The sequence below is a fragment of the Scatophagus argus genome, chromosome 22, assembly GCF_020382885.2.
Source record: "Scatophagus argus isolate fScaArg1 chromosome 22, fScaArg1.pri, whole genome shotgun sequence".
NCBI classification, from domain to species: domain Eukaryota; kingdom Metazoa; phylum Chordata; class Actinopteri; family Scatophagidae; genus Scatophagus; species Scatophagus argus.
Genome location: NC_058514.1, coordinates 5,447,834 through 5,468,298, shown reverse-complemented (window position 1 = coordinate 5,468,298; position 20,465 = coordinate 5,447,834). Strand labels below are relative to the sequence as shown.

At 41.8% G+C, this 20,465-nt stretch overlaps 1 protein-coding gene across 2 annotated transcripts in view; it reads right to left on the bottom strand.

Moving 5' to 3' along the window:
* snd1 (staphylococcal nuclease and tudor domain containing 1) overlaps positions 1–20,465 on the bottom strand; it is a 157,874-nt gene that overhangs the window by 110,070 nt on the left and 27,339 nt on the right. For both annotated transcript variants that reach the window (XM_046378943.1, XM_046378942.1), the window contains exons 12-15: positions 14,411–14,511; positions 12,660–12,770; positions 10,932–11,004; positions 7,056–7,197 (exon numbers count right to left, since the gene is read on the bottom strand). In XM_046378943.1, the coding sequence (XP_046234899.1) occupies positions 7,056–7,197; positions 10,932–11,004; positions 12,660–12,770; positions 14,411–14,511 (427 nt within the window). The remainder of the gene's footprint in view (positions 1–7,055; positions 7,198–10,931; positions 11,005–12,659; positions 12,771–14,410; positions 14,512–20,465) is intronic.

The window sequence follows — 20,465 nt, the reverse complement described above, 5'->3', positions numbered from 1 at the left end:
CTACAACAGTGCCAGGATAAAGAGAAGAGGAGGATGCAGTATGAGTGAGGAAAGACAATGGGAGAGGCAAATTCTGCACAATGCAAAAACTGATAACTGTGAAGGAAAAAAAAGATGGCCAGAGCTATGACAAGGCAACTTAAACTGTGTTTTTCTAACATAATCCACAAAAAAAAAAATACACAGGAATGTAATACAGAGAGAAGTCAAGTTCAATTGTGTGGTACATACAGCAGGCCCACATCAGCAGCAAATCATAACCCAAGCACTCTTCAAAGACAAAAACATCCCCAAAAATGGGTTTATAATAGTCAAATATTAATGTAATAGTCCGATATAAGATAATCCAATAAAATAAATCAAACACAGATCCAAGTGCAAATGGACATTCTGTCCTCAAAAGACCTACAGCTTCCTAGCTGCACTCAATATCCTGAATCTCTCTCTCACTCACACACTCACACACACACACACAGTTACTGTACTGCGGCGTCCTCCCTGCAGTATTAAAACCAAGCCAAGGAGTCAATTAGCACGGCCAATTTTAACCTGCACCGTGATACATAACCTGACACCAAGATAAACATCTGGGGCAAACTACAGGATATCCATCTTATCTGATGTCAGAGACAAACAAGACATACAGTGATTACTACTGACATCACACACAAACACACAGGACACTGTTGTACAGCATCCTGCACATGCTGTTCCTCACAGAGGCCTGAAGCTCACATGTCAATCCACCATACGTCACACCAATCATCATACATTTTGAAATGTTTATGTCAGGCTTTGGAGAGGGAAGTGAAAATAGAGTTAGCAAGGACAGCGTTTACTTTTTTTTTTTGTTTGTTTGCTTTTTGTTTTTGCTTTTATGCGGTTTTTCATTTTCTGCAAATCCAACTCCTGAAAGACCACACAGCTATCAGCTGTTTTACTTATTAATGCTTTGGGTTTGTCCTGCCCTGCTCCTCCCCCGTGTAGACCTCAGGCTCAGAAAGGGGTGAGGGAAGGCCCTGTGGAGAAGACGTAACATTTTAATCTGTGACTCAGGGTGAGCCACGCTCCTGATGAAATACTGCCTTCCCTCTTAGATCAAACATACTTTCTTGGTGACACACACATGCAGTAGGTTCCTCCTCATCACCCCAAAAAACTGTAACTCCTTCAATCTGACAACTTCCAGTCTTCATCAGTCTCCCCACTTTGAGACAGAAACACATGCAACATTTTTCTTTATTCCTTCTCAGCTCTCAGCATCGTTTCTTGGTCTATCGACCTCTAAAATCACCCATTAATCCCGAGCAGCCACTCCCTGTTTTGTTTCAGTACCTACTTTCCTGCTCTCTCTGTGCCCTGTAAGCCTCTGCCCACCACCTCCTATCCATAACCTTCAGTCTGTCCTTGATATTAAGTGTAGTGTTTTGTGAGTGTAAACTCAAAATGGAAACTTCAGCGAAAGCCAGAAAATTGCGACATGAAGAAAGCACTAAATCTAAAGCCTTAAAAGCTAGCAGTGTCCCCCTGCTTACAAGTGCCTGTGCTAAGCTAACCACACGGCTCCAGCTTCATATTTCATGTGTAGATATGAGAGTGGTACTGATCTTCTCATCTGCCAAAGCATTTCCCAAAAATGTACAGCTATTTCTTGAGCTGTTGTTTCACAATCTGCCACACTATTCAGTTGGAGTAAGAGTAAATTTAATACATCTTGTAAATTTAATACAAGATGCACTTAGAGAAACAATGCCAGTAAGTGCTATGCAAATATACGAGCGAAACTGAAGAACTGATCTTTTCAGTGAGGAATGATCTTCATTCTAGTTGTAATTCTCCTCAGAAACCAGATCTAATTGGATGAATTCATATGCATTCATTGTCCAGTTAGGCTGTGTCTTCTCGAATACATTTTTTTATACTTTGTAACTGAATGTGTTTCCTGTTGATCCAACATATAGCAGGAACAGGATTAAGTCAACCTCTCTTTCTCCATCAACCATGCCGAGATAACGAGCTTCATCTTGTAGAGATGGGTCTGGAGGGAGAAATGTGGCAATGTGCAGCTGCTGTCCATGTCATCGCTGCAATTTCTACAAACATACATCATGTCGCAAATTCCTACGCTAATAATGTCCACATTGATTAGCCTCTGACTTTCTCCTCACGACCTGCCAGATGCTTTGTGCTCTCACTAAGGCATGTCTGCAGGTATAAATGGATACTTGCAGGATATAGTCAGCTCAGCATGAATGCTATTAGTGTCTATCTTTTTAATGTTATTAAGTTACTAATTCTTGATTTTTGACAGGCTGTTGACAGGGCATAATTAGCGCTGCAACAGGCAAACAAACAAAGACCTAAAAGCTGTGAGAGGAGGTTTTAGTGTGCATATTTGTGTGTTATTTCCATCTTTCCTCCATCACCCACACCACTCCATTTAAATTTGTTTCTTGTTAATAATAATCCAGGTATGTAAATGTCAGGTGTCCATCCCCTTTTGAAATATCTCGCCCTCTGTGGGTGTAAGTCAATTCCAAGCTGGACGTATAGGTCAGAGAAGGGTGTTGGAGGCAGAGCAGAGAATGGATGGAAGACGAAGGCAGCTCGTGGTTAAATAAATCCTAGGACTGTTTGACTATCCCTCTTTTATCCCATAGATCCTTCCCTCTGTCTTACTATTATCTCACTACGGCTCTCTGATGCGAGGCCTCATTATCTCAGACGAAGCCTTCAGCAACACTACGTCCATTCTTCCAAAGCACACAACAGTGCAAAGGAAAGATTTGTTAATATTTGATTTGCAAAAAGAAAGCATAAATGAGAAACACCATGATTTCCATATCTATTCCATTTTCAAGGTCCTTTAAATTTAAGTCTAGTTTTCTTTCTGGCCCCAATTCACTGAAGCATATATCTGATGTCACCTTCACTAAAGAGCAGCATAAGAATCTATAATGAAATTCATATTTAATTATTTCTCATGGACAGCAAACTCAATTTGTTATTTATTAAAGTTAAGTATTAGTTGTAGGTTAGACGTGAGCATATTTTCAAGGAGAACTTCATTCCCCTTCATTGGCAGCAGCTATGGTAGACGACTGCTTTATTTTAGGCTGATGCAGCCCTACAGCTCATGTTTAAGTTCAAGATTACAGTTTATAGTGTCATAAATGTAATACCAATAAAGTATTATTAAATTATTATTTATTCCTAACAGGCAACCATATCTTGTGGCAGGCCTTAAAATGTGTTTCAAGGCCTTTAAGCAGGTTTCTAATAAATGCATGAATCTCAATGAGATGCAACGCAGCCACACACAAGGACACCAATACGTAGAGGTCACAGCAGAGCAGTGACGTACCCGCAGACTTTTCCTCACTGACTTGCTACAATGCTAAACTTGTTGTTTTTTTTCTGCAAGCAGACATATTTTAGGGAACAAGTCTACAAATTTTCTGCTCCACTTTCCATCTCCTGCACTCACACACACACACCGCAGGACGTGTACTAGCACGCAGGTATACACACAAACACAACCATACACACACTCGGATATCAAAAATCAGACAAATGGCACCAAGCCACACACTGTGATGGCTAATGCGTCTTGCTGACACTGTAAATCTTTGTGTCCGAGTGATGGGTGTTTCATCTTTTTGACAGACTGCTGCTCAACATACCTTCCTGAGTAACTTTGAAAGTCCTCTTCACCTGCTGTGGCCTCAGTCTGAAACTCTGTGAAAGCTATTGAAGCTAGTAAACTTTTACAGCCTTTTCACTGCTTGGTCTCTCTTAGCTTCAACAAGGCTTTATACCCACGTACTTCACATCAATTGTACGTTTTTTTTTTTGCCTTCTCTTTACCCTGATCTGTCCTTTCTGCCTCCACATCTCTTACTTCACCACCTCCTCCTCCTCCTCCTTTCATCATCCTTCTACCCCCACTTCACTACACCTTCAAACCCCTTTCCTGTATAGAATATCATCCTTTCCCTCTTCAGAAACCGGATGACTCCTTTGCCCTTTATCAAACTTGCATACGGAAGTGACACCACACAGGCCAGCAAGAGAGAGGAGAAGAAAGGAAAGGTGATGTGGGAGGAAAGGGAAGGGATCTTCCCTTCAACTCCTGAAGCACACCTCCGGCCCTCTTTGAAGCATGGGTTTCTCTTGCTACTCTTTGTTTCCCGTTTTTCTTAAAGCACTGTCTTTATCTATCAAGGAAAAGTTTGGAGACCATGTGATAACGGGGCTCTGAGGTGCCTCGCTGGAGAAACAAGTCCTTTTAGTGAGGGAGGACTCAGCCTTAAATCAGGACAAATGATAAGTCTAAAGCAGGGGGAAAACACTGCTGGCTAAGCAAGGTAGTAGTTCAGATTCAAAGATGCCTGTACTGTGTTTTAGTAATTTTGACCTACTGCGTTACATCACTTACTGCCTTGGGATCGTTTCATTCGCAACTCCACTGTAAACAATTTGTTCTTCAATGGCCTCCCACAACATTGTTGAAGAATAAAAACCTGGCCATGATGAATACAGTCCGAAGAGAATATGGCTAATGAGTCAGACGACTAATGCGAGACCTGTTTTAACAGAAGCATCCTTTCAATATATTCACCGTCTGTTGTAAATATTTACTCAGAGCAACTTACATTTACAGAACATACAGGAACTCAGCTAATTGGAAACAATTATACTACTCACTCATGTAAAGTATTAAGTTCGTACCTTATGACTATAACTAAAAGACATTATGCATGCTAAGGCTTATAGTAACGCATCATAACAAAGAAAATAGACAGGGTGCAATACTTCCAAAGCTCCTACATCTATGAGGATAGGTCTGTTTCGCTTTAAAAAAAAATAAAAGCACATCTGAACATGTGCAATCTGCTCTCAACTCAGCTCATTATCTGTGGACATTATGTGATAGTTTAAAGAAGAAAAGGTCCAAAGGGTTTCTGCATACACAGATACACACAAAAGGCTTGGGGGCAGCCTATTTTATCACATATGTGACTTTTCAAAACAGGGCCCATGGTGCAGATGGGTGAATAAAACATGGAAAGATAACTTTGACAGGAAAGAGAAAAGTGGAAGGAGATAGGGAGCGCTTGGAGATTAGCGTTAGGGAGATAATAAGGGGCTGTTTGTGCCTAAGGGCTTCATTCCATGTGTGGTTAAAGGCTTAACATCAGATGTCACAAAGAAAAGCATGCATACAACATCATACATGCAGAGACACACTGAGGTCATGAACCACCAGACATAACATTTTATCTCATAAACATCCTATTTCTCAAAGGTAAAAAAAAAAAAAAAAAAGCAAAAAAAAAACAATATGAAAGGAAAAAATGAGATGACAAGAAAAGACACTCACACATATAATGGGAGACACACTCGCGCACACACACAAGTTCTTCAAGTAATAGAGGTCTCTTATTGAACTAGAATTTAAAAATACACAAAATTGGAAAGGGGATCATTTGTATCAATCAGGGCTAATTCAGCCTAATGTTTATATTAAAGACAATGCATGTCGTCTCATTTCCAGCAGATGAATCTTCTCTTCTGGGGACGACTTTAATCAAATACGCTCAGGGGCCATCAGCTCTAATGTGCTTCTGACGATTAGCTAATAAACTTTGATTGAATAAAATCCAAAAGTAGACCGACTATGTAAGCAGCAGCTCGCAGACACCTGACATCTCATTAAGGCAGAATTGTCTAGCACAAACTAGTGCTTTAAAAAAAAAAAAAAACACCTTATATTGTGTTATATGCAGATTGCTTATTGGCAGAGGTTATGTCAACACATCTTATAGCAGGCAGTGGACAAAAAAAATGTAATTACAAAAACCATCAGTAGATAGCAAAGACAATCAGAAGCAAATTAGAAAATTAATTAATGCATCAACATTTTAGCCCCACATAATTAAACTGAATCTGAGTGTTTATCAGAAACGTATAGTGTTTATCCAACTGGAAACGGAGAGGAACTGTACAAATGTTGCACTGAAATCATGATGGATTGAAACTGAATTTTACTAAAGCTGCAACATAAAGTATCCTCCGCTGTGGAAGGGATGAGCTTTCTCACTATTCCCATGATCTGGGAGAACGTGCAAATCATTGTTGGCTGCCAAAGATACAATCTCAGTGGTTTTATTACTGGCAAAAACTGTCGAGACAGTCATGGAGCTGAAATAAATGACTAGACCTGCTATCAGACAGCCTGTATTTCATCCTATCTGCATCTTGCCATAAAGTACTGTTGTTTTATCATGTTGAAAATGGGAAAAGCTGAAAGAACGGCCCATTCTCAGATGGAAAATTTTCATGAATCCTCCAATTATTTTTTCGATTAATCTGTTTGTCTCCAAAATATCAGAAAATTGGAGAAAATGCTTGTGTGATGCATTCAACTTCAAATCCTCAAATCTGAGAAGCTGGAAGCAATGATTAATCAACTAATCCTTGCAGCTCTATTTCTTTCCACTTCATTATTTGTCCTCTGTGCCTGTATACTGCTCATCAGGTAGGACACTGGCAAAAAACAAACCAGGGAGGATAAACTGCTGTTGAATACCAAAAGGTTCTACTTCACTTTCTAAGAAAGTAGTTTTCACAGTATGACCTTCTTACTATATCATGCAGTGTTAAAAACTTGACAATATCGATCAACTGGACTTAAAACCTCTTTTTACCTCAAGACAGTTGCCAGTTTCTAATGAAGTTTATTGCTGCAGTAAAACAGAAAAGACATAGAGAGCAGAGCAGGAGTCCCAACTTGAAAGAGAGCCAGAGAGAAGGTGAGGTCAAAGTGAACACACGCTTCATGCCAACCCTGGTGTTTTAAAAGAGAGTGGGCTGCGTTTGGTGCACGATACTGGGGTACCCCTTTGCCCTGTCAGGGATGCCTGACGATAGATGTGGGGAGGGGCTTAAACTCTGACCTCTGAGCTACAGCCTGCATGGGCAGAGAAGTGAGCTGGTTAGAGGACACTGAAGGAAGCGACCTTCGCAACAGGAAGAGAAAGAAGTCAACGCACCAGCAAGGAGGAATGTGATGAGGCAGGTTTCTTTGGGCATGTACAGCTTGAGGCGGGAGCCACTGAAGACGTATTCTACCACAGCTTCTGACCGGCCAGCCCTCTGCAGGAAGGGCAAGAACTGCTTTGCTTTCTGTGTCTCCTAATGGACAAAGAGAAAAAGCAATGAGGTTACACAACGCTTTAAAGACTGCAAAACATAATGCTATGAAACTTTCATATAGCCAATAATATGGCACTACATGTGTATTTAACCTTTAGAAACCAAAGACAGCACCTATAATTTAGCGAACAGGAGATTTTCTTTTATCAGATTTTTCATATGGAGTTACTGGTCCTGCTGAAAATTAAATACCTTTTACAAAAAGTGTCCAAAAACCTCCAAGCCATATGAAAAGCAATCAAAACAGACAAGAGGGACAATGCTGGTTTACCAACAATGAAATCTGTGGGCTTTTTCCAATTATCTTTAAATCTCTGTCTGGCCTAATGAAGTCTTCTCTGTGACACTTCTGGAAACTTGTGCAATCAAAAATAATTCTTCCCCCCGTCTGCAAGAGTGAGTCACGAGTTTATTGTTGTGCCAGGGCCAAAATTACAAGTAGAGCTAAATCATGTGTATTCAAGCAGGGCTGGTGATGCAGTGGCAGGGGAAGATTCATAAACAATAAAAAAAAATAATTTAATATGCGCCTACTCCAGGCAGGAGCATGTAGGCACAACAGACCACTCAGTCATGGACCAATGTAGTGTGTGTGTGTGTGTGTGTGTGTGTGTGTGTGTGTGTGTGTGTGTGTGTGTGTGTGTGTGTGTGTGTGTGTGTGTGTGTGTGTGTGTGTGTGGCCATGGGAGTAAGAGCTAAGAATCGGAGAGGTCAAACAACGAAGCATTCTCCATTTTCTACTGCAAGTGGACATGAGAGCTCAAACTGATAAATCTGAAACTAACAAAACATCGTAGGACGTGTTTTAGATGAGCTGATATTTATGTTTGAGAAGACTCAGACACAAAAAAAAAACCGAAGGGCTATAACAGAAAACAGAAAACTTTAGACATTGTGCAACACCCGTGACAAGTGGGACTTAAAAACATGTCGTTGTGAGTAAAGGGTATGTGCTTTAGCCATAAGATGCACCACCTGAACTCCACCCACTGCAGTCCAAAATAGCCCCTTGAGTGGGAGACAACAAAACTAAACATTCTGTCGTTCACACAAACACATTTGCAGCACCTGCAGTGAGTGGGCTGTGGAGTCTAACTTGGTTCAGAAAAAAAAGAGACATGAGAGAGGACCTCATTATGCAACCTTTAGAGGTATGAGGTGAGTCAAGTGCTTTATCCACTCTCTTCCCACCAGCTCTGTTCATCTCCTACACTATATGTTTATAAACCTATTTCTGCTCTATTTGCAACTGCATCCCACTCAATGCACATAATCCCTTTCAGCAAACCTTTACCACCAAGCTAAAGGATGCTGACGTATGGAAGTGTGTATGCAGGGGGGTACGTCTGTGCACGTGTACAGCTGTGTGTGGGTGTGTATCGAAGAGGAGAAAAGGAAGAACGGGGGAGGGGAGGGGAGGGGATGGGGAAGGATGCGGAGGGAGCGGTGGGAGGCAGTGTTGCTATTTTGGTCCTTTAGAATGCTCATTACATTAGCCTAGCCAAACAACTGGTGCATGCGTGCGCACACACACGCCTACCGGCACTGACTGGCAATGATCCTGGACTGTGCTGAAAATCCTGTTTGTGTCCTTATTGGAAAGTGACAGAAATACTAAGAGAGGGAAGGAATTGCAGCTGCATCTAGTGGCGCCACCAGTGGCACAGCTGCGCTAATAAGGGAGAGTTTAGAGGGGTTCACAGTGCTGATTTCACACACAAATGCATGACACGGCACAGTCGTGCTAAAGCACCACTATGGCCTTTGCTGGGTTACTGGGGCAGTTTTTAATGAGCTAGATGAAGTGAGGTGTGGCATATATATTGTTGGGTATTAAAGCAAATTAATTATTGAACACCTCCCCCAAAAACTATTCCCATGTCATTGCATGGAGTCACCAAGTAAAGTTTGGTGTGTTTGTAAGGACAAAATGCAATAAAACCCCTGATGAAAAAGCACAGGGCTGCTCAGTCAGCACAACAATTTCCTGTCATTTGTCCAATACTTTATCTGTTCTGCTGACACAATAAGACATGGGGAGGTTACGATGATGACTATGTTGACAGCAAAACATCTGTAGAATATTTATACAGGGCAACGTCAAAATCATTAGCCAGACTGTAAAGCCCTGTTTGTGTAAAACAGCTTTAATAGTCTGGATGAATGCCTGTGCTAAAATGCAAGGTCATGGTCACTTTAAATACAGCAATTTACAGAGCTGATCTGTGACCACTAAATCTGGTGGACCACTCTGAGCCTTCAAAATGAAACATAAATAAAGAAGACCAACACATGAAAGAGGCCTGATTAATTTAACCAAATGCCTCTTCAGAGCCTAAAAGTACAAGTGCGACAAGAGAGCTCAAGTGAGAGAGACAATGAGGCGCTAATGTCTCTCAAGTTCACAGCAGACCATGTAGTGGCTCATCAAAATGTTTAAGAGATGGCTAGTCGACAAGAGTAGAGATGTGTTAAGGTGCTTGAATGATTCTGAACAAAACAAATGCTTTTGGTAGTTTGACAGCATTTTTAAAAAACTACCAACGAGTGAAGAGGATAACATCTGAGGTTATTTAAAATTGGCAAGACCTCTGATTCGTTTATGGGATGGGCTACAGTGAGCGACTACAAAATCGTTCTGTTGCTGGAATATGTGTGGATACATATCATCATATACAAATGTAAACAGATCTACTCTGTCACTGTCACATTTCCCCCCATGTACAAAAGGGTGACTTCACCACCTGGCTGACTGACCTCAGTTTCTCTTTTGGGTGGTGTAAGAAAAACACAATTTTAAAAATTAGCAAGTAACATATAGAGCTCCACATGAGACAATGACCATCACAGTGCTTAGCATTTGAACTTTGTATCAGCTTCATCAGCACATAAGCCGATGTTAGCAGTGCTCTGCTCTCATCTCATGTGAGCTCATTTGAGACGGCCACCCAGTTTGAAAAGTTTGGATAGCTTCAACGCAACATATAGTGAATTAACTGAGCCCGCCCGACTGTGATAGCCAGTGGTATGTAGGACTACAACTCTCATGGTGTGTAGGTGAACCTCAAAAGGAAGGATTTGCAGGTGGAAAAAAAGTCTAAGATGAAAAAAGGAAGAGTCCCTTTAGAAGTTAACAGTTTTTACTTAAAAACCTATTAAAAATACAACTAAGAGACTGAGACTGAAGAAAGATGCGAGCGTGGGGTGAACACAAGACAAGAGGACACATTATAGGGGATCAAATTTAAAAACCAGCTTCAAGGGCCGTGCGAACAAAAACATTTAAAAAGGAACATCTACCAATCTGCCATTACTCGTTACTGAGAGGTTTTATGGGTTCCCAATGCTAATGTTCATTTGGTGAGCACTCCCAATCAGGCTTCATTAGCCAAATGATGCTTCTATCAAGCCCCTGGGCAAACGTAAACAAGCTAGGACCAAGCAACACTGATGGTTTTATTAATGGTGGTGATTATTTTTAGAAGCCTCTTAAGTTTCTTTAAGATGAGGAAAATGACTGGGACTTGTGGATAATAGACTGTTCTCTGTGTGTGACAGAGCAAGCCAACTAGGTTTTGGGCATTGATGGCACCTAGGGATGTCATCGAGGTTTGCATGTAAATGAGTCTACCAGTAAAAATATTCAGTTACATGAATTCATTCCATTACCGTTGTATAACAACCTGTGTATATGCAGACAAAAAGATACCTACCCCGGAGATATCGGCCACTCTGTGGATGGGAACCTCCTTCTTGCTGTGCAGCCCTTTTCCATTCTTGATGGCCCTACAAGTCAATCAAACCACAAACGCACACGTCACCAACAGAGCTCGAGCACCACCATAATACGCTGAGAAAAGCATAAGGCCAGAGGCTTAAACAGACCTGGAGAGAAATGGGAGCTCTTTGTGTAATCGCTGCTGACACAAAGAGGGAGCCACTGTGGCTTTGTGAAGTGGGATGTAAATTCAGACCAGGTTCTCTTTCCTGAACTGCCATTACTGCTCAACTGGAAGTGCTAGAGGGAGGATATTTTTTTTTCTACCCCAATAATCTATAGGCTTGAGATGAAAAGGTTGGTAGAGAAACTAGAAAGGAAGAGATATAACTGCTGGAGAGGAGGAATGAGGAAAAACAGAGAGACAAGGATTGTTCCTTTACAGCCAGCTAGGGGTTTAGCGATGATGACTGGTTATGGTGATCGCACTTTTAAAAGGCCTCAAGGGCCGAATGAGATGAAGACCACTGAGATTGCAGCTGTGGAGGGGAATTATGCCACCTATGGGTCAACAGGAACCAGACCATTGCCTCCAAGACAGAGAGCCTTTCAGATGAAAGCATGTATATATGTGCATTTAATAGCCAGGAGGAAGTTTCTTGAGGGCTGCGGGGCCATCGGCCTCGTGCTCTGGGAACTAAAAATAAAACCAAGGCTATAGACAGAAACCTCTCATCAACTCTAATAAGACCCCACCAGGGACACAGAGAGAGAGAGAGAGAGAGAGAGAGAGACAGAGAGAGAGCAAGAAAGAGGGAAGGGGGGGCGGGGAGAAACGGGAAAAGAGAAGACGCAGAAGAGCAAGGCCAAAGAAGGACAAAACTGAAAACAGCTAAGGTGCAGAAAGAAGGACAAAATGTGCACGAGTAGAAGGGAGGCAGGAGGAGAGAGAGAGCACGCAGAAAAAGAGGGCGGGTGGGCAGTGCCACAGCATGTGAGAAAGAGGAGTGAAAGAGTTGGTCCTATAAAAAGAAGCTGTGGCTGCATCTGCTCTACCTATAGCCAGCAGATCTTAATCTATGGCAGAGTAATAAAGCTTGAACTAAATCTCTCCACTGCACCTCCATATAATTATATTCATAGGGCCAGAGTAAAGAGAGTCTCTGATTTAGCACACTACGCTTGGGAAGGTTTATGTGTGTTCATGCATTAATGCAAAAAGAAAAAAAAAAAACATGTATGAGTGAATATGTAAGTCCAATGACATGTTTCCATGTGAATACATAGCAACAGCTGTAATAGGCTGTGGCTTACAATGATGGCGCAGCCAAATAAATTCAGAAAAATAATAAGCTTCACCTGTGCCATGATGAATGTATCAGCAAATGTAAAAGCCATTTTAAAAGAAAGAAAAAAGCCTCAAGGTCATATTCGATTCTCTTCTACTTCCCAGGAGCAACATTCGTCAAGGTCATGCACAACTCACAAACCACAGTGTGTGCACATTTAAAAACAAGAAATTACTGTAGTGTGCGTTTTTATTTGAACCATGAACAAAAAAAGTCTTTCAGAATGAACATCCGTTTGAGGGACCCATTGTGTCGAGTGTGTAGCTGTGTAGGTCCACGAAAAAGGAAGATGAAGCAAATGCGAAAATGTTTTGTATCAAAGCATGTTTTGTGTGTGTGTGTGTGTGTGCTTGTATTATGCGTGTGTTCCTCACCGTGCCTCTGCAGCAAGCAGCTCGTCGTAGTGGGAGGAGCGCTGATCGTCATCCTGTCTGTATCTGATGACTGTGGCCAGGCCTTTGCTGACCAGAGCCTCCGCTATGTTGCTGAGTGGGGGGGAGGCAGAGAAAGAGAGAGATTACTTTAATAAAAACAACAAGCAAAACCCCCCCTTGGCTTCACATGGAATTCTAAGTGAGCTTAGCTCAACAAAAAGAAAATCAGGGCATAGCAAATCCCAAAGGTGGCATTGCTGAGGAACAAAGGTCACTTAAATGTTGACATTGCACACTTGACTAACCACTTCCTCGCGGTGTTACTGATGTACAGCAAAGAGGATGACGGGCAGAAAGAGGGGAGTATTGTTGTACTTAATGCAGCACTTAGTGTCTCGCCCTTGGACATTAGTGTTCTGATTGAAGTGTGGGAGAAAAAAAAAGGGGACAGAAAGGAAGCTCAAAAAGAAAGAAAGAGCTTGTGCCATCGAGTGCATTCGTTAGTCCTCATGTTGCTGACACGGTATGTGACACACTGTTACAGCGCCTGATGTCCCCAACAACATGTTTATATTAATCTTTTTCCTACACCCATGTCAACACTTGGATAAACACTGAGGGCAAACTGAAAAAGGAAAAGCAAAGTTTTTTTATGCTTTTTTTTATGTCTAAATGTAGACATATTTGTTTGTTATCATACAAGAAGGACTTCCTGTTGGCTCAAAGCCTCTTCACATTATCACCCCCCCCCCCCCCCCCCCAAATTTAAGTATAACACAACTTTAAAACTTAAACAGCCTGTTCCAAAGTTTCAAGCTGAGCCCATTAATTCTATCGTACCAAAAGCAAGAAAATTCCAAACAATACAATCAGACAAGTAAGTGCGAGGTCGAAAACATCCACCCCACTGACCGCCTCGTCCTCTGACCCCTGCATTCATTAGCCAACTGTTATTCGTGGAGCAGAGCAGCTGGTGCAGTTGGCACGTCGCGAGCTCGGCCGCTGACCTTTGTGCGCACATGTACTGTCGTATACAAAACTATTGGTTTGATGACGAAGATGAAGCCATGTTTCCATGTGTTCATGTAACTGCTCTGTGCCACAGAGAGCTCGGAGTTACGCAGAGAAAACCAGAAGTGAAGATTTCAACTGTTTTGTTTTGTTTTCTTTTTTTTAGGGTGAGAATGGACTTCATTTCAAGTCATGTGGCATGAAAGCTCCTCTATCCAGTTTTGATTAAATTTGAACCTCTGAGTAGTTTAATAACATTTATATCTGTGGTACGATATAAAATAAATGTTTCAAACAGATATAACCAGATTGTTTCAAAGCAGTGTTTGTAGATAGAGAATAATTGCTTGCACTGAGGCGACCCTTCTCATAAAAATTTAAATACAAAGAAGCACTTTCAGGTTGCTTTGTGATCCCTGATGAGATTATAAGTTCTGAGCAGTGACAAATGATTATTTTGTGTCATCATACATCAGAAGAACATAACTTTTACGGGTTTACATGAGGAGGCTGCTTGTGTGATGACACAAAATGCGATAGTGAAGTCTTTCATTTATATACCACATGATCTGCCACTAAATGCTACAGATTTCTGACAAACTGGAAGAAGAAAAGGCATGTTTAATTCATGCAGCAAGCTCATCTTAACTGTTACGCTAGGAGAGTATACCTGAACTGAATAGAACACACTAAAAGGAAAGTAGATCATTCAGTGCGGAATAATGAGGCCCATTACTTACATGCCGCCAATTGTGACTGTAGCACAGGTGCGCTCTGCGAAAGCAGGGGTGCCTTCTGCTGGGCCAGTAGCTGCTCTGATGTAGTCGACTGTCACACTGACCTGAAAGGGGCAAAGTAAGCAGGAGAAAAGGTCAAAAGAGCATAGGATGAGTACCGAGACAAACTGAAAACAACACAAGTTACGGTAATAATTAGGGAAGGGGGGTATTCTGATGGATGTGTGTGTGTGTGTGTGTGTTTGTCCCAATTCTCAAGGTCACCCCCAGTCAGTGTGCATCACATCAGGCAGCACTGTAGATCTCCCCAGAGGAGCAGTATTAACACAATGCTGGTGTTTGGGACAACACACACACACACGAGAGAGGGGGGGGGGGGCGTAGAGGAACAGTGATAGAACCCAAATGACCCGACACAGTGTGTTCTCAAAACAACTCCCTAGGGACAGACTCCAATCCACCCACCCTGAAGATACAATTTTGTCACTCAGTTCTGTGTGTTTGTGCGTGTGTGTGTGTGTGCATGTGCACATATCCACAGGCATGTGACAGGGAAAGCCTGTTTTGTGGGCCAGACACAGGCAGACAGTGCCAGCAGCAGGGATGCAGCCGTACCGGTAAACATGATCGGCAGTTTAAGAGCTACATGTCAAACATGTCAGACAAGTGTGATGGGAGGAAGAGAGGGGGGGAAAAAAAAAGTTGGAATCTGACTCTGCATCACCGTGTCATAGCATAGACACGAGTCAAACAGAGACAATGCAGACAGGCCTATTACAGGGGACATGAAAGAGACGCCAACCAGGACATGGAACGAACGTCAGCTTGTCATTAGATGGACAGGATGAGGACATGATGACGTGAGGGAGAGGAGCTTTTGCCAAGGCACATTGAATGAGTTGCAGGGTATTCTTCAGTAGGAGGTATGCTGCCTGCATTTCAAGAGAAGAAGAAAATAAAAGGATACCAGGGGATGGATTATGGCTTTTGGAGGCCACAGCTGGCTGCACAGTTAAATACAAAAGCGAATGTATCTAAAACTGCTCCAGCAGTGTATGTTGGGGATTATCTGGAAGAAGAAATAGACGTGTGGAAAGGAAAATTTAAATCTACACTAAATTAAATCACAGGAGTAATTGGTCAGCAGTAACATCTGCACACCAACTCCTTTATGAACATTTTCATCTCAGCTGTATCATCAGTTCAAAAATAAACATCCCTTCGCACCATAATGTACATTAATAGCACCCACATCCTGACTAGCAGTCATTATCAGCAACAGAATTGGTTTGGGATCCTCTCAGCCGTAGAACATTATCGAATATCCTCTTTTAAAACACCCCCAAATTCATCAGTTTTTGTAAACGTGCAAATAACCCATTCTTATTGTCTTGAAGAAAATTATGTTATCCTCACTCCCACACAGAAGCTCTTCAGTACCTCATATCCCAAACACAAAGTTTCATGTCTATTCAGCCTTACTGAAAAGTGAAGCCATCCAAACAAAGCCCAAAAAAAAAAAAAATCCATTCTGGGTTATTCTTTGTTAAACTTGTGTTTAATGGCTATGCATTGCCAGGCCTGGGTAATTGACAAAGAGGGGACAAACAACGCAATGAAAAAGAAGCTAGCCGCAGAGTAAGCTCGAGAGAACATGAGATGAAAGGTAATGGGAAAAAAGCCCACAAAAACAAAAACAAGGAGGAGGATATTTAAACACACAACTGCATAATGCTGGATGCCATAAGCTGTGAAACCAGAATGCCAGTAGTTCGTGTATTAACTGAGATGATGACAGATTATAAACTTTGACCAAGCGATGTTAGATTAGAGGAGTTCCAGGACCATTCTCCACGGGCCATCTAACTGATCTCCTGATAAGGCAAAGCTATCTAGAAGAACCCTCCCAGAGGAGAGTGAGACCAAGGGGGAGAGACAGCGAATGGATTAGAAAATGGAGGAGTGATAAAGACAAGGACAGTAGGAGACGTGCGAGATTAATGTTTTTGTTCTGCTGAGGTGACAAACAGATCTGGTTTGCTGCGCCAAAGGAATCATATTTGTGACATGCTTGTACACGTAAAGTGAGCTTGTGAGGTGAAAGCTGAACTACGATATGATAAGAAAGCCGTGTCATGAGCAGAAAGCAATCACAGCCCGGCATGGGTTCAGCTTGAGTGGTTTTCCAGACAGGAACACATTAAAAGACTGCTTACTCTCATAAAGGGCAGGAGCTTTTTAGGTTTGCTCGAAGTGAAATAAGCACCTGTCGCTTGCGTCTTTTCATCTAACCCAAGCCCTGCAAGCATTTTGTTGTTGTTGTTGTTTTCTTGAAACATTTTAAACCAATCTGCGAAAAGCTGAACAGAAAAAAATTGGTAATATATTGCTGCAGGCATTGTAATAAAAGAGTGAATTTAAAACCTGTTAGGGCTCTGATGTTAGGGTGAAATGTGTATGATCACACTTTGGCTGACGGATATTAGACAAGTGGGCATGTACAGCAGATACTGCAGCAGCTTCACAATGTACACTGAATATTAGCCAATCAGGGTGGGTTTGAAGGAAAAAGAGCTGTGTACAACTTTAAGCCTTGAAGAGGCAAAGAAAGACAAGAGGAAGGAACGGTGGGCAATAAAAAAAAAAAGCTATGTTGAGTGTGTGTTTGTGCGTCAGAGAGGTGCTTAAGCCGCTGCTGTTTTCTTAACGGGCAGTAATTGCAGTTGGCTATCAATTAATGAGGTGAGCTGTGCTGGAGAGAAAAGACCTCAGGCTGGAATAGCACAACGTAGAGAGGAAAAGGGGCACATGGAGGAGGAAGACGAGGGAGCCCCATCTGCATTTTTAACCACAGGACCCGGTGACGCTCAGGTCTACATGCTTTGCATCTGGTTGAGAGCACAGACCTCAAGGTCCCCCCCCCCCCCCCCAAAAAAAAAAATCTCTCACAAATACACACCACATCAAATACTATCCTGCACACGAGGAATTCTCAGTGCATGTGTGCGCTCGCATGCCCACAAATGAGAGGGGAACACTCTGGAGCTAACAGTACTACACAAGCAGCTGCATAACAGGAGCCACTTTGAGCATGCAGGATTATCCGAATGTGCTCAACCCTGATAAGTGGCTTAATGCAACATTTCTACTGGTCCTTTTTTTTTTGCTGAGGCTGAGACCCAGGCGCACAAGAAGCACTACTTATAAAGTTAGCCAAATCGAGCTTTTTGGGATTATGTCACCATGCAAGTGCTACCGTTTCAATGGGGGTGGGGATATATGTGTGAGAGAGGGAGACAGACGGACAGACAGAGTGTGACGGAAAGGAGAAAAAGGAAAGTGCCTCAGTGCACATTTAGTTCACCATAAAGGCATAGTTCAGAAGCAGTTTTTATACGAGTTAGAATGTGTTTCTCAAAGATTTAAGCATTCTACTTTATAGATATGAGCTACATGCCAAAAAAACTAATAACTGTGACTTTATTAACTCCAAGTGACAATTAACTTTGAGCACTAATGTCTCATGTAAGTCTTCACAGGTAAAAAAAAAAAATAATAATAATAATTCAAAAGAGTTCAGTCAGCATGAAACTGACTGAAGATGCATGGTTGTAGGAGCTGATGCTGTGAACAAGGCAAGATTTCATCACCACCTGTAGCTGTGAAGTCCTCTTTCAAAGACCAAAGCAGGTACTGAAATTCCTTTCTGCCTCCGAGAGCTATCAAATATAGACTCCGCTTGGCCAAAAAAAGAAAGAAAAAGGTAGTCATTTGAATATGGATATTAGATATGCTTTATAAAAGATCAAACGCACCATGGTCTCCTTACAGAAATGAGGAATACCGGGGTTTAATAGAAAAAAAGCATTTAATGTAGCTTTATTCTCCTAAAGCGGAGCAGTGGCATTAGGGCTTTGAGCTTTCGCTCAGCACACTGAGACTCGTAGTTAATGCTTAGTCACGTCCTGGAAGGTTTAGTCAGGGGAAAATCTGCTTGTTTCCCATTTCATGCTATGTACTGCACTCTTAGGCAGTCTGTGAGCTTTGAAATGGAGTGTTGTCGAGGGGAATACCTGTGGGTTAATCCGATAACTCAACCTTGTGACTGGATGTGCACTTTGGTCAAGTCCAGTTTGAGCGAGATGATGCGAAGATACACCCTTTGTGATCTGATAATAGATCTGTCGTCACACCTCTCTGTGATTTTAGTGCTCTTCCCCTTCTTCTTTTCGGGAAAGACCAAGCTCAGACAGAGTATTCCCTCTGAAATGCACAGGGTCACGGCCCAATTACCCCAGTGTTGAGGTAAAACCCTTGTCTCAGTTTGTGTTGGAGATGAAAACGAAAAGATAAAAGCGGTGCTTTCTGGAGCAAAATTTCAGGGAGAGATGTGGTCTTGGAGCCTTCTACTAAAGCTTACTGCTCCAAATCTGTCTCTGTCGAGCTTAGCGTTCGAAGACGGGATGACAGTAAGTGGGCCAACTAAACTCCTCTCTTGTTTGAGTGCAACATGCATCTGTACACTTGTGCTCCTACCTACACCCAACTTGACAACTCAAGTTGGCCAAGGCAGCATACATTAACATTAAAGCCTTTGGAGTTAAGTGTTGTGCTTGCAAATAAACATTCACCCACAGAGAGGCTGTGATCATTTCATCAAAACTAATTCTTTCTGTGTTGCCAAGGCAGCAGGAGGGGAAGGTTTGCACTTCAGAAAAACCTGTGTTTCTTTTTAGCACCAGTAATTACAAAAGATATACATACAATATGTGGTGACACAAAGCTTAATTCAAAGCTTTAGCCTTGTATCTTAGCAAAAATAAAAGACTGGGAGGGGAAAGCAGCGTTCCAGAGGTCTTCTGTTATTGATTTTACAGACTGAGGAAGGAGGAGGCTGCGCTGCTGGCAAATGGGCAAGAGCTCCTCACTTAAAGATAACTCCCCTCTAAGAGCCCGTAACCTCACACCTGGGAGACTAAACTTCAGTTTCAATCAAATGCACTGGAATATGTGTGTAGAATTTATACACATGCATACAATATACACACACACACAAATATATATTAATGTGAGAGACTGATTTTGGAAACAGTCTAAACAGAAAATCCTGTTTCCATGTATATGTATGTTTGTGTGCATGCTGAGGACAACCACAATACAAAATATGAAAGTATGAAATAGGCATATAGTTCACAGTACAAGCATGATCAGGAACTGAACGATTATACTCCATCAAAACTGTCCCTTTTGTCTGGATGCTCCGAATGCTAGCATGAATCCACAGCTAATGGCCAGTGGACAAGTGCAGGTTTGCATGTGTGTACATTTCTGATTCTAATGCATACATATACGTAATGTGACTTCATATACATGCATGCGTGCGTGAGTGCGTGCATACCCACACACACACACACACACTGTGGTTGATGTGAACATGCAACAACATGCAAACAAAGCCAAAATGGCCCTCATTAACATTCTGTCACAGTGCTAATGGCATGTTTTGTTCGGTATTGTTACACCTTTACAAGGCTATAGTCACCCCATTCCCATCACACACTTATTATTCCCAAATACACACTACAAATAAATAGTAGATTCATTATTCTCGCCTCACTCTTCAAAAGCCAGCTTACGGCTGAATTTTCTGTCATTAAAAAAACATTAATGAGGATGATTAAAATGACTGTGATGAGAGCCTGGGACAGGGATATGAATCTCACTCCTGTGCAGAATGCCAAAAGGAACTCTCTTGGCTTTTGGCTTTGAGTGGGTTTTTGTGTATATCAGGCTGTACTGCAAATGTTTTTTTTTCTTCTTCTTTTATAACTCTGCACTTATGAAAGTGTGTGAGATGGATATGTTTGTTCTGTCTATTGTCTGGGTGGTGTGGTTTGGACTTTTGAAATCTGTGAATTTGTTTTGTTCATTCTCAACACTGGATGAGATTTTAAAAAGCACAAAGACAATTGATTTGTGACAGTCTAAGCTCCAAAATCTAATACTTAGAAGTCAGCTGCAAAACAGCACTGAATTTATGAGATAACTTTGGACCAGA